This window comes from Tachypleus tridentatus, chromosome 2 (assembly GCF_004210375.1).
Source record: "Tachypleus tridentatus isolate NWPU-2018 chromosome 2, ASM421037v1, whole genome shotgun sequence".
Lineage (NCBI taxonomy): Eukaryota > Metazoa > Arthropoda > Merostomata > Xiphosura > Limulidae > Tachypleus > Tachypleus tridentatus.
The window spans coordinates 9,378,113-9,392,412 of NC_134826.1; the positions used below are offsets into that span (position 1 = coordinate 9,378,113).

The 14,300-nt window shown below is 33.5% G+C and overlaps 1 protein-coding gene and 1 pseudogene across 2 annotated transcripts in view; one reads left to right on the plus strand and one right to left on the minus strand.

Moving 5' to 3' along the window:
• The window catches only part of LOC143237813 (unconventional myosin-Ie-like), a 524,866-nt gene extending 521,815 nt beyond the window's left edge, over positions 1-3,051 (plus strand). The window contains exon 18 of the mRNA XM_076477435.1: positions 2,829-3,051. Within this exon, the coding sequence (XP_076333550.1) occupies positions 2,829-2,905 (77 nt within the window). The 3' untranslated portion in view covers positions 2,906-3,051. The remainder of the gene's footprint in view (positions 1-2,828) is intronic.
• Positions 3,052-6,093: 3,042 nt separating this feature from the next.
• Positions 6,094-12,876, minus strand: LOC143237829 (chondroitin sulfate synthase 1-like; annotated as a pseudogene). The gene is made up of 3 exons (XR_013020284.1): positions 12,728-12,876; positions 11,132-11,982; positions 6,094-8,152 (listed from the first exon to the last, which is right to left on the minus strand). The product of XR_013020284.1 is annotated as a chondroitin sulfate synthase 1-like (transcript).
• Between the last annotated feature and the right edge of the window lie 1,424 nt (positions 12,877-14,300).

The window sequence follows — 14,300 nt, forward strand, 5'->3', positions numbered from 1 at the left end:
GGTAATTTGAATACTGTTTATCCAAGTGAAGAAGTCTTTGAGGTAATAATGTAGACAACTGTTTTAATGATATAGAGGAGCATTAATTTTGTCTTAACTTGCAAGTGATAAGTCAGTTGGAGGTTATCTTCTAGTTTATTTCAAGAAATAAATGTTCTCTGCTTTAAAATGTTTATTATTAATAACCATATGATTACCTTGTTCTTATAGTAACTAATATTTAATAAATTAATTAGTCCCACCATTTCTGTTTTCTAAATTCCAGACAAAAGGTTTAATCTTTCGAAAGCATAGCTTTTCCAAATCATAGATATAGTGAATACATTTTATTACTAGCTTTGTTTTTGTATGTTTAGTTACAGATGTGTGTCAAACTGTAACTTCAGTTCTTAGTGATAAGAGGCTTGCTTCACCACTGTAAAATAACTATAGTGTCATTTCCAAATTCTATCATATTTTCAAAGCTTAATTCAACTTTCTAAACACATTTTTAAGATGTTTAATCAGAATATTTTTTATTCAGTTGCTGAACCAGCAAATTAGGTCACTGAAAAATTTATAAATTAATTACTACGTAAATAAGTTACAATAAAATATAACACTGCATAACAAAGTTTTTGCTTCTTGAACACTGTTGGATGTTCCTTAGACTTTTAGCTGCTGATTACGAAAATCACATCCAAATTTGCCCATCACGTATCATTTCTTTGAAATCTTCAGTTTTGTCATGTTTTTTCTCATATTTGTGTCCAAAAATGTTCGTTTCTTAAGAGACCTATGAACAATGTTTTGTGCAGTCTGGGCATGTCCAGGCATGAAATTAAGCAAGGCTGGAAGCTGTTCTGTGGAAGTATGCAGCCTGGGCAGGCTGGAGCCAGCTTGACACTGTCTCAGCAGGCTATAACAGTGGCTTGCATACACAGATACTGCTCATTGGATTATTATAGACCTTATAGTGTGTACGTATTGTTTCAGAACATAGCATTGCCTCAGTAGCACTGTAACAAGTAAGTAAGATGTTTTACAGGACGAATGGTATCGGCCAATATGTCTCGTCAATGTCGTAACAGCCGTGATACATTCTGCTGTATTTGTGGCGAGTATACGCTTGTTTATCAGAGATGCTCAATGACTGCTCTTGTGAAGAAAGCATATGTACTGTTTGTCTGAAAGCTTGGCTCAGAGGCACTCGAAAGACAATGCTGTTTGCTATCCCGATGATATGGCAAGAACACAAAGACCACGTGACAGACTGTTACTTCTGTTTGACTAATGTGTCTGGTTTCTCTGCCAAAAACAAGAAGTCAATTGAATACCCTAGTTTGCCTTCAGTAATGAGACCTGTGCCACATGACGACAGTCTTCTGATTCCAAAACCACCAGATGAGTGGACCTTAGATGAACCAGATGAAGAAACTGCAATGCAGGGAACTGGCAGTAACATTGATCCACATTTTGAACCATGCTCCTCAGGTGATCCACATTTCATAGCACAGTCAGAATTAAACGATCTGGTCAGAAATTTGGGTCTGTCTAAAGCAAAATTCGAATGGCTGGGTTTGAGACTGCAGGAATGATGTCACCAGGTACGAAAATTTCTTTGCACAAGTTGACAGTCTCTGTTTCTCTGTTGACATAGAACAATTGTTCTCTGCTTTGGGTTGTGACCATGACCACAAGAGTGACGTCTCTTTATTGATTCATCAATATTAAGCCGTAAAGCTGTTCTGTTACACAATGACGACGTTCACCCTTCAATACCTGTTGGCTATGCAGCACACATGAAAGAAACTTATGAGAACATGGAAATGTTGCTGAAGCACATCCAGTACAGCAAGTACAACTGGAATAACTGTGGAGATCTGAAAGTCGTTGCTCTGTTACTGGGACTGCAGCTTGGCTATACAAAGTACTGTTGTTTCATCTGTGAATGGAACAGTCGTGTGCCAAATAGACACATTATTCTAGAGAGAGCTGGCCACTCCATAAAAAGTTAGTTCCTGGACAAAAAAAATGTGGAGTTGAACTGCTTGTCGACCCAGGAAAGATTTTTTTGCCTCCTCTTCACATAAAATTGACTTATGAAAAATTTTGTGAAAGCAATGAACAAAGAAGGTGAAGGTTTTCATTATTTAAGACAGATGTTCCCAAGAATAACTGAGGCAAAAATCAAAGAGGGCATTTTTGTTGGCCCTAAGATCAGACATGTTATAAGTGACAAGCGGTTCAAAGATCTGTTAGTTGGGCCGGAAAAATTGCCTGGAGAGCCTTCAAAGACGTTGTTGACAATTACAAAGCCCCACATTACATTCAGCTGGTAGACGAACTTCTCAAAGCTTACAAAACAATGAAGTGCAACATGTCACTCAAGATTCATTTCCTCCACTCACAGTTGAACTTCTCCGCAAATCTCAGTGCTGTCAGTGACGAACATGGCGAAAGGTTTCACCAGGACATTGCTACAATGGAAGAATGATATCAGGGCAACTAGAATCCATCAATGCTTGCTGACTACTGTTGGACACTGCAACATGATGCACCGGACATTGAATACAAACGAAAATCAGGAGCAAAACACTTTTAATTATGTTGAACTTAACAGCATATTAGAAATATACACTCAATTAAATACATTATTGCCGGGTAAACAGTTAACTGTATATTTCTCAGTGTTCCTACATGATGAAGCAAAACCAAAACTATATTTGTGCATACCAACCAGGTACCTGTCACAATCAGCAAAAACTTTTCAGGAAGAAAAACGTTTAAAAAATATTGTTGTGTAGTGTAATCAATATATTCTGATTTTTAATCTTGTCCTTTTTTAGATCCTTCTGGATGGTGGTTAGGTAAGCTGAAAGGAAAAGAAGGACTGTTTCCTGGAAATTATGTGGAAGTTTTGTAAAAAATAACAAAATTAAAATGTATTTCATTTACTTATACCTCACGTTATATCAGTTTCTGTGTGACATGACGAAGAAGAAAACTTAAGTTTTCATTACATTGTAATAATAATGACTGTGATTAAACTTGTTATGTTTTCGTTTGTGAGTCGATTGAAACTTCTTAATGTGAATAAAATGTTGTTTTAATCAGTGATGTCGAGAAACCCACTTGTTGAGAAATTTATATGCAAAAACGGCTCGTTTGGGTTGAGAAAATATTTTACATAGAAGAGCGAACAACGTTTCGACCTTCTTCGGTCATCGTCAAGTTACACAACCCCTTTCAAACATGTGGTCAGCTTCCGGTCAGTTACCTCTTTCTTTGTGAACCTGACGATGACCGAAGAAGGTCGAAACGTTGTTCGCTCTTCTATGTAAAATATTTTCTCAACCCAAAACGAGCCGTTTTTGCATATAAAATGTTGTTTTATTTTCTATATCTTTCAAAGAAAATAATAATGAACATTCCAGACTTTAAAGACCTTTTTATTGTTGATGCCATGTTGGTACTGTCTGTAAAAATGTGTCACACATTAACATTCTGATATGAACAGTTTGTTACTTATCTGGTAACACATTTTTCCTAGAGTGAAGTTGGTAATAACAGTTGTATAATAAGAAATCTATAAATTGGCAGTAAAAGTGTACCTTTAAATGACAATATAATAAATCAGGAAAGAATTATATTTTCTTGTCTCAGTGACTACATCTGAGTTTTATTATAGAAGTTGGAGTTCATACATTATTTGTGATTATTAATTTATTTTTCAAACTTTCTCTGTGAATACACTTATTCTTTATATAATTAAAATGAATAATGGTTGACAATTTGATAGCACTTTGCATAAAATGTTCACATATAAATATATACTATTGAGTGTATGTAAATTAGTTGAAAAACAATTTAAATAACCTTGCTGTCACTCTTCATAATTAAAGTTTATTTTGTATGTCATCTTCCTCTTTGCTCTTTGATTTCTAATAAATTTTGAAAAAAAAATTATGATACTAATGATATATATACACATGGAAAAGTGAATAAACTAGCTACAATAGATCTCGCTGTCAGATGATTAATTTCATGAATTCTGAACATAACATCAAAGTTTTAGTTAACATATTCAAGTATTATAGACAAAGCTCTGATAATCCTAAGTTTCTCTTTCAGTTTTAAAACTGTACGATACCCTAACAAAACGTGGGGATTATTTGTGTTTTTTCTATTTAAAACCAGTTAGAACAAGTGCTGGGTTAGGGTTCATTAAGAATAACCACAAATTAAGTTTTTATAAGTTATTCATTTTTAGGTAGTTTTAAGACCTGTTTGATTTGATTTTACCTTCAGAATTGAGTCTTGACTTTGATTTTTATTTAAAATGAAAATATATGTAATAGAGTTATGCAATTTTGAAATTTAGATTTTATGTTGATGAAAATGTAGATAATTATCAGATATATCGATTTTGAACAATGGAAGTATAAATCATGAGAATAAATTTATTATAAATGAACAATGTTTTTCTGTGTAATTATCTGAAAGCAGCTAGCTCAAGGAAAACAAAAAAAATTTAGTGAAAACCAAATAAACACAGTACTAATGTTATAAAACTTAATTTTCCTTTAAAACAATTAATGAAGAATCTAAGATTTAATTTATTATTAATATGCCAACTTGTTAATAAGCCTTGCATCACCTACCAAACTGTTAAAGTAATTTAGCAAATAAGACATAACCTTTCCTCAAATTGCAGGCTAGTGGTCACAGTGCTGGACTGCAAATCTAAAGTTATAACAGCCATGACCATACTCCACATTTTTTAGCTGTGGACATGTCATAAAAGTAACAGCCAATGACTATTTGATTCAAACGGCTAAACAAACCAAGTTCTGCTTGGTGCCTTTCTATTGGTCAGTTGGTTCAATATTAGGAATGGCTTTACATGAATCATAGGAGTCTCTGACGTGGTTCTTTAGCCCAGAGTTGCATGGAGTAGAGATCCCACTCAGAACTTCCAGTTTCTCTTTATGTTGCATTACAAATAATATTGTAACTTGCATAAAGGAAACATCTAGAGAAGTGGATATAAATTAGGCACAATTATACACCAATTTGTGACCTCTATTTCTGTAGGTAACTTTGATTCCTTACAAACAACAATTAAATTGTATTACTAATAGTATATCACACCAATTTTCTCAACAAATATCATTAAATTAAAAAAGAATGACCAGATTTACTATCACACTTAACTATAGATGTTTTATTCATACATTTTTTTAAAAATTAGTGAACAGACTAACATGTTTTTTTTTTTCTTGCTATAAATCCAACTCAGCTGATGAGTGCTGATATTCAATGAAAATCCTCCTTGACAATGCTGCAGGAAACACATTGCTCTAATATCTATTTTTATGCACCTCTCACTAAAAATTATTAACAGACTAACTTGAGAAAATAATGAACATACAATCCACTTTTGTTAGGCCTAAAATTTTGTTATTGTAAACTTGGGCAATTTTCACCATTGTTATAAAAAAATAATAAATCTGCAGTCCATTTTTATTAAGCCTAAAAAGAAAGTTTTTTGTTGTTGAAAATTTCAGTATTTTACAATGAAAAAACAAATCTGCTATTTACATTTGTTAGACTTAACATTTTTTGTTATTGCTATAACCATGGAAACTTTACACAATTATAATATACAGATGCAAACCAATAGAGATCACTAGATGATTAAATATTTCATGCATTTAATGGCACTCAACAAATGGATTTATTTACTTATTATGTCTTCTTAAATCTACAAATAACATAAATAGAGGTGTTATCTGAAAATTCTGTTCAATAACTAATCTGCTATACAACTCAAGCTAACAATAAAAACTTACATTATTATCCTGATACTGCAAATTACTATTTTTATAAACAGAAGTAAGGAGTTGTTTGATAATCACAGAGTTACACTCAAAGTTTTTTGAGGCCTTCTTGATTGGTCATAGTCCTTGAAATATTTTGTGTTAAGGATAATTGTGATACCACTTATGTTTTTACTGTTCAATAAATCTTCAGAGAACTTACTAGATTAATTTGACACAAGTTCCTAAAAATGTAATCTTTAGTGAAAAAAATCTTATTACAGTATGGAAATTATCTGTTTATACAAATTTTATTCTTATATAAAATACGTCAAGTTGTACAAAAATACAAATTACAAACATTAAGCACTGCAACAATGACGAGAGAGATTCAAAAATAGCATGTGGTGATGAAAAAGACTAATCACTAATATATCAGCAGGAGACTTGATACACTACTGATAAAATTTTTAGGAACAAAAATTATCTCATTTCTTCCTACACTGCTGCCTAAATTAAAGCAAAAGTGTAAATAAATAATATATATTTTTGAAAAAACTTTGTAGAGTGGACAGCAACTGCCTATTGTGCAAACACAAGCAGTTGCCATCCATTCTACAAAGTTTCATCATGAATACTCTGCCAAAACAATCTATCAAAGAATATATATTTTATTATTATTATAAAGGTAAATAAAAAATTATAAACTTTGATTACTGACCACTATCATACATACATAAAAAACAGTATTTTGTTTACTATAGTAAAGTAGAATGATGTGTTATATATTACAAAGAAAATTTCAAAACATTAATAATGAGATACTTTCTTTGACAGGCCATGAGAATCTTGACTATCATAATTAGTCTAGGAATTGCTCTGGATTGTTGAATATTTTTTGAGCTAAGCTTTCCTGGGAACCTAAACTCGATAACTTACTACCAATACACATCTGAATTGTGTTACTTCCAGTTGAGAATCACATTTTATGTCATGAAAAATGTGGATAAGCCCTGGGTCAGCTGCTCGAAAGACCGAGATGTTACTGTGGACCACTTTTGTGTACAAATCAACATCTTCTTTGCCCCAGCCATGAATAGTTGTATCCAGCCCTCCAACAGCATAAAGATCACTATTATACAAGCTTACTATCCCGTACCCAAACTGTCGCCAGTAACCTGTTTCATCATGAATGAAATTTGGTTTGGAACCCTTTGGTACAAACTGTGGACTATACTGGCTGAATACTATAGGAAAGTACACTTGTTTTCCTTGGACTGTGTTTAAACGAACACGCTTTAGAACATTTCTATCAAACATCATATCAACATCAATAAAAAAAGAAGAGCATCTGAAGGAAACAGCTTAGCACCAATTTCAAGAGCCATTGCCCGTGAGAACGAACCACTGGATTCTAAAATCCTCAGTGAATACTTTGGATATCGCATCTGTAATCCTTGTAGGGCTGTCTTAGCATCAACACTGTCACCATCACTCATACTAAACAGCACAACTGCCAATGTCACTCCTTCTTTGTTCTGTAAACAAACCTCTTCAAAGTTTGATAAAAATCTGTGAAATGTTGAAGTTCTACCAGCCAATGGAAGGATAAAATTGATTTCTGTCACTTTTCTTAACATCTTGGCACCAGATTCTGTATAATCTTCATTCCTCATTTCGTCTGTGATGTACGATGAAGAGATTTCTCTTATTTCAGGTTGAGAAAATGTTTGTTGTAAATATGCATGACGAATGCACTGGGACAGTCATCTTTCTTCCTCTGTATTTCTTGTATTTCATCATGAGATCAAGAACATAGTCTACTCCATAAAGTGGGTTCACCCTCTGATAGCCATAAAGAATATCTTGAAACTCAATGACTCTTCCACGCTGTTTTGAAAACTTGTTGATTATTTCCATCACTTCCATTACAGTGTCATTTATAGCTGTCTGTGTGTAGGCTTCGATCCGCCTCTTTGGGTTAGGATTATTGGCAGAGTACATGTGCTTACTGAAAAATCCCAGACCAATACATCTTCCCGATTTTTTGATGATATCTATTTAGAGCGGGTTTTACTCCCAGCTGCATGTTATGACGATACTCTGCCATTCAGAGATAAGGAATCATTTGCTTCCAATAACATATTCATGTTCAAAATATCTCTGTGAAGAAGTAAGGTCCTATACCGCAACTCCAGTGACTGCAAATGAAGAAAGTACCTGTGAAGTCGATACAAGTATGGAGGCTGCTTGATAGGATGGAGTGTAATGGCCCTGTGGACTTCTTTCATTTTTAGTCGACCCATGAAAGTTTCTTCTCCGGCAAAATTCTGGTAGAAAATATTCTGCATCTACAGAAATAATAACACTATTTACCCATTTAAAATATTCTTCACTAAAACTAGTAAAAAAAATATTTTACTGAAATCTTTGTCCAGTTTCACTTTAGTAATAAATTAAACCATACTATTTGATGAAAGATGGAAGACTTTTAAATCATCATCGTCTACACTTGTGTCTCCACAACAGACAGTTGCCGTCCATTTTACAAAGTTAGACTATATTAATTCATGCTTTTTCTGCATCCTAATTCAACTATACATAGTGTGTGTTTTGTGTTGTTGTTATTCAAGCACTTTTTTAATAACATAGTTAATCATTGTTCTGTGATACCTGAATATTTTAAAAGAACACTGATGTACTTCAACCAGAAAGTGGGACTCTCCACTGTTTAAAGCATTAGATCATGTTATATCCAAGAAGAGGCAACTCTAGAGAGAGAGTGTATAAAGTTTGTATCTTAAGGTACTCATCTCTAGTCAACTCTTTTGTAACATATAAATCTAATAATTCCAGTAAAAAATGCTCAATTGCAGACACTGAAAACATTTTACTTGAATAAATAAATCAACTGTTTAAATAAGGAATAAGTGAGAAACTGATTCCAGTAGATTTATTTAAAAATAAAAACACGAGAATCTTTAAACTATAATAACTAATGAAAGTTAATTGTAGTCTCCCATATTCATATACACTAAAATTTGAATTGTACCAAATGCCCAGCAGTTTCTGTTATTGTCAACATGTTGAAAATGACTGAAAAAAAAACCCACAAAAAACACTAATTTTAGTGAAATCTCTTGTGTAAGTGCTACACATTAATCAAGATTTATAAAATCAAGTATGAATAAATATTTCAAACACAATTGATTCCTAACTTCTGTGTAACAATTGAGGGTAATGTTCCTTGTACTGTAACTCAGAAGTTTAATTACTCTCTCTAAGATCTAGTAAATGATGTCCCTCAAACATTCACACATGAATTTTATATTTTAAATGTAAAGTAAAAAATTGTTTACTTCAGTGTACATTTATTTAAGGTAAAGCTGTTATGAACAGTTAGGTTTTAAAAAGGTTAACATTTAGGTAATAAAGGTGCACTTGGAAGCCCAGTAAAGCAGATATCATGAACAAACTATTCCATTGTAACTCTTAACAGAGAAGACATATGGTTTCAAAACAAGTCTAAATATCAACATGTAAAGCTTAATTCACAACTGAGAAGTAACTCTTGGTGGTGACATACACACTTCATTTAAAAATGTATCTCGGAAAAGCTGGGTATTAACACTTTTACTAATAAACCTGAGAATAACCTGAAGATGACCTAAGAAGGTTAAAATGTTGTTCTCTTCTTATCAATAAGTGTTAATACCCATACCAACTGTTCCGAGATACATTTCTACTTCACCACTGAATACTTCTAGTTATGTAGCAATACTCAACAGAGAAAACATTTTGTCTCAGAACAAGTCTAAGTGTGAACATATAAAACTTAGTTCCTATTTATAACTACATTGCTGAGTACTTCCTGCTATTAGCAATATTTTTATTCACTGGGTACTTTAACACCCAGTCTGTGTTCACCGGTTACTTTAACACCCAGTCTGTGTTCACCAGTTACTTTAACACCCAGTCTGTGTTCACCAGTTACTTTAACACCCAGTCTGTGTTCACCAGTTACTTTAACACCCAGTCTGTGTTCACCAGTTACTTTAACACCCAGTCTGTGTTCACCAGTTACTTTAACACCCAGTCTGTGTTCACCAGTTACTTTAACACCCAGTCTGTGTTCACTGGTTACTTTAACACCCAGCCTGCATTCACCGGTTACTTTAACACCCAGTCTGCGTTCACTGGTTACTTTAACATCCAGCCTGCATTCACCGGTTACTTTAACACCCAGCCTGTGTACACTGGTTACTTTAACATCCAGCCTGTGTACACTGGTTACTTTAACACCCAGCCTGTGTACACTGGTTACTTTAACACCCAGCCTGTGTTCACTGGTTACTTTAACACCCAGTCTGTGTTCACTGGTTACTTTAACACCCAGCCTGTGTTCACTGGTTACTTTAACACCCAGTCTGTGTTCACTGGTTACTTTAACACCCAGCCTGTGTTCACGGTGACTTTAACACCCAGTCTGTGTTCACTGGTGACTTTAACATTTAGTCTGTGTTCACTGGTGACTGTAACACCCAGTCTGTGTTCACTGGTGACTGTAACACCCAGTCTGTGTTCACCGTTACTTTAACACCCAAGTCTGTGAGTCAGGGACACATTTTTAGAATACTGATTCTCATGAAAACCTTTCTAATATTCTTTTCCTTTCACATTCTGAACAGCAACTTGAACTCCTCATGTTACATAAAATTTGAATTTCTCACCACGATGATCTATTTCACTCTATATTCAGGTTAGGAAGAAGTAAAACCCATATCCCCATACAAAAAACATGGTAGAGGCCACACATATTAGACAATACAAGATCTAATTCCTCAGTTTTAAAAAGCTTCTTTCCCCTCAGTTTTCATGAGTTCTGTCACTAGATATGACCAAGGAAGATTTCATGAAATTTACCTATTGCTATAAGATAACTAAGTGAACACATGTGACAGTTTGTGCAAAAGAAATACAGTGTGGTCAACCCTATAAAATTGAAAGGTTTATTAGAACATTATTAATGATAATGTGTAGTTTTCTCGACATTAAAATATCACGCCCTTTATTAGGGTACAGTATTTTTATTCTAATACAAATACCAGATATCATGGCACCCTCTGAAGCCCACCCAATCTCCTACATCATTCTCATCAACTCACAGACTAGGTGTTAAACGTATTAATGTTTTGCAAAGTTGAGGATTTATCCCAGTACACATAGATAAAACAATAACAAATAAATGACATTAACATACATACATGAAAACTGTGTAAATACATTTATTTGTTATATTCACTATTGGAATAAGTTTGTTGAATACTAACCTCATATGACCAGGTACAAGGTATACCAACAAATCTGCGTATACATCTTCCAAGTTCAACATCTTCATGCGTAGAATATAAATGTTTAAGACAATAACGTATATGAGGTGCCAAAAGCTGTAGTGTCTCCCTACTCATTAACATCCCAGGACCACCCATACAGAAGTTTTCACCATCATCAAGACTCAACTGTCCAAATTCATCTTTATTTCCAAGTCCAGCCTGACCAATGAACTGAGCTTTACTACTGTTGATGGATCGTAAAAATTTCTCCAACTTGTCTGTCCGAACATAAACGTCATCATCTGCCCTCATGAACCACTCAAATTTATCTATAAAATGATCATACATGTACTTAAGCATCAGAAAAGATTTCTTTTGTGGAGGGTAATGAGTCATCAACTCCTGGTAGTGTCACCAGTGGAAGCTGCGATGATGCCTTAGAATTACTGCTAGAAAAAAATATAATTTTTCCTGGAATTATTTTGCCCCAGGTCTCATAAACAGCTACTGCTCTCGAGTCAAGAAACTTTTCAGCTGTCATTACTCCTACAAAAAGTAATCGCTTATCCTCCGTCAAAGTTGTCAGATCTACAGGTGGGGCTCGCTTGTACACCATAACGCTTCCTTGTTTTTGAATAAAGCATGTATATGTTCGTCCTTCGGGGAGAAGGGCATTGTGAAAATACAATGTTAGGAAAAAACCAACAAGAACACCTGCAATTAAACTCAAAACAGGATTTTTCCTCTTCAGTGAAATGTGCCTAAACATTCCATTAACCCAGCTTCTGATTAATATTCTCATTGTAATATGCATTTAGCAGACTTCCATAGCATTCCTATAATTCAGTCTATAGTGAGAAAAAAACAAAACATGTTAAATAAAATATGAAACAACCTAAAGATCACTCAGTAACACTACTTATGTCAGAGACAGAGCAAACCTAGAGTTCACTTAGTAACACTACTTATGTCATAGACAGAACAAATCTAGAGATCACTCAGTAACACACCTTGTCAGATATAAAACAACAACACTAAACTCTATCATTCTATGTTGGAGCATGCAAAATCATGTTTTCATATTAGAAGTTTCTCAAAAAGGAATGAAGTTATGATTTACTCTTTGGTAAAATAGTTACGTGTGTTGTTAAGTTTCTGGATAAACTGAAAATAAAATGATTTTTGTGAAATGTTGAAATCTTTCAAGGTTTACATTTTCCTAATCCAAGTTTCAATAGTTCTGAAAAGCGGTTTCCTAAGAAAACCAAAAATGTTCATTAATTTATCCAACAGAAAAAATAAAATCAGTAGTCCTAGATTATGAGCTAAATTACTTGCTATGGAAATTTATCGAGTAACAAAGATACTATGTTAAATCAAGTCAATTATTTAATTTCCATGAAAGATAATTATGTACGGAAGACACGCTGTGTTTTACTGGATGCTCCTGAAAAAGCTGCGAAACGATGTTGTTGTTAAACTTTTAACAGTGCTTGAGAATAAAATTTGAATTTACAAAGAATATAAATTCACCATATATGTATATTTATCCATTACTATTATTAGACACAAATTACAAATATCAAAACTTACAAGAATTACTTCCCCTGTCAACGTTAACGTCACACATGTTTTCATTTACTCACTATGCCCCCTACCCAAAAAACAATACATAAAATAATAACAAAATAAATAAAAAATTGGGAATTAAAAACTTAGAAATATGGAACATAAAGAAGTAAGAATACAAGAGTGGGGAAAGTGGAAACATTATTACTCAATTTATAAATCCCTATTTCAGCTCCATGCTGTTGGCCTTAACAAATATTTTCAATTAATGCTTACTTTAGACCAGTGGTTCTTAACCTTTTTCAGTGTTTGCACCACTTTCAAATCAGTAATCATTTCTCGCACCCCCTGGAAACTTAAATATAAAAAAGCTAAAAATATTAAGCATACTCTTATGTAAAAATATAGATTTGCTTTAATTATTCATGGGCATCTTCGCACCCCTTGGGAATCATCTTCGCACCCCTGGTTAAGAACCCCTGCTTTAGACACAGTTATGATATGCGTATGAAAACTGGGTGTTATCGCCTTTATTTGATCTAGACTCACTTTTCTCATGTATATATATATATATATATATGTCAGGTGGTTAAGGCACTCACTCGACTCATAATCCGAGCGTCGCAGGTTCGAATTTCCGTCACACCAAACATGCTCCCTCTTTCAGTCGTGGGGAAGTTATAATATAATGGTCAATCCCACTATTCGTTGGTAAAAGAGTAGCCCAAGAGTTGGCGATGGGTGGCGATGACTAGCTGCCTTCGCTCTAGTCTTACACTGCTAAGTTAAGAACGGTTAGCTTTGCGCGAGATTCAAAACAAATCAAACCTAAACTCTACATTTAATTTATGCTAATGTTACTTATATTTACAATGTATATGTAACAACTAAAGGTGATAGGCCAAATGACAATATTTAATTAATGCTTAGTTTTGAAATATACATATTTTTTAAACACTGGATAATATCATCTATATTTGATATAATCTCGACTTACTCATACATATATTGTATATACCAGAAACTATAGTTATAAGCTTGACGCCTATACTATTAATGCTTACTTTACTCATATTCATGATATTTATGTGAAAATCATAGTTGATATCATTTATATCTCGTCTAGACTCACTTTACTCATATTTATAATATATATATATGAGGAACTATGGGTGATAGGCCAATATTTAATTAATACTTACTTTAATCATATTCATAACTCGTGAAAGAAAACCATAGATGATATCGCATATATTTTAGTTCGTCTAGCTTATGATGTATAACTGAAGAACCGTATGTAGTAGGCTTTACGTCTATATTTGATGTATGCATACGTAACTCATATTTCTAATATGCATATGAAAATCATGGGTTAAGTTGTGTATATTTGGTCTCGACTCACTTTATATTCATATTTATGATACATATATGAAGAACTCGTGTGATAGGCCTATATCAAGTTTATGTTAACCTTTGTCATCTTTGTAATATTTATATGGAAACCGTGGATGATATCGTTTACATTTGATTTAGGCTCACTTAAGTCATATTCACAATGCATATGAGGAGGACCACAAGTGATGGGCCTAACGTTTGT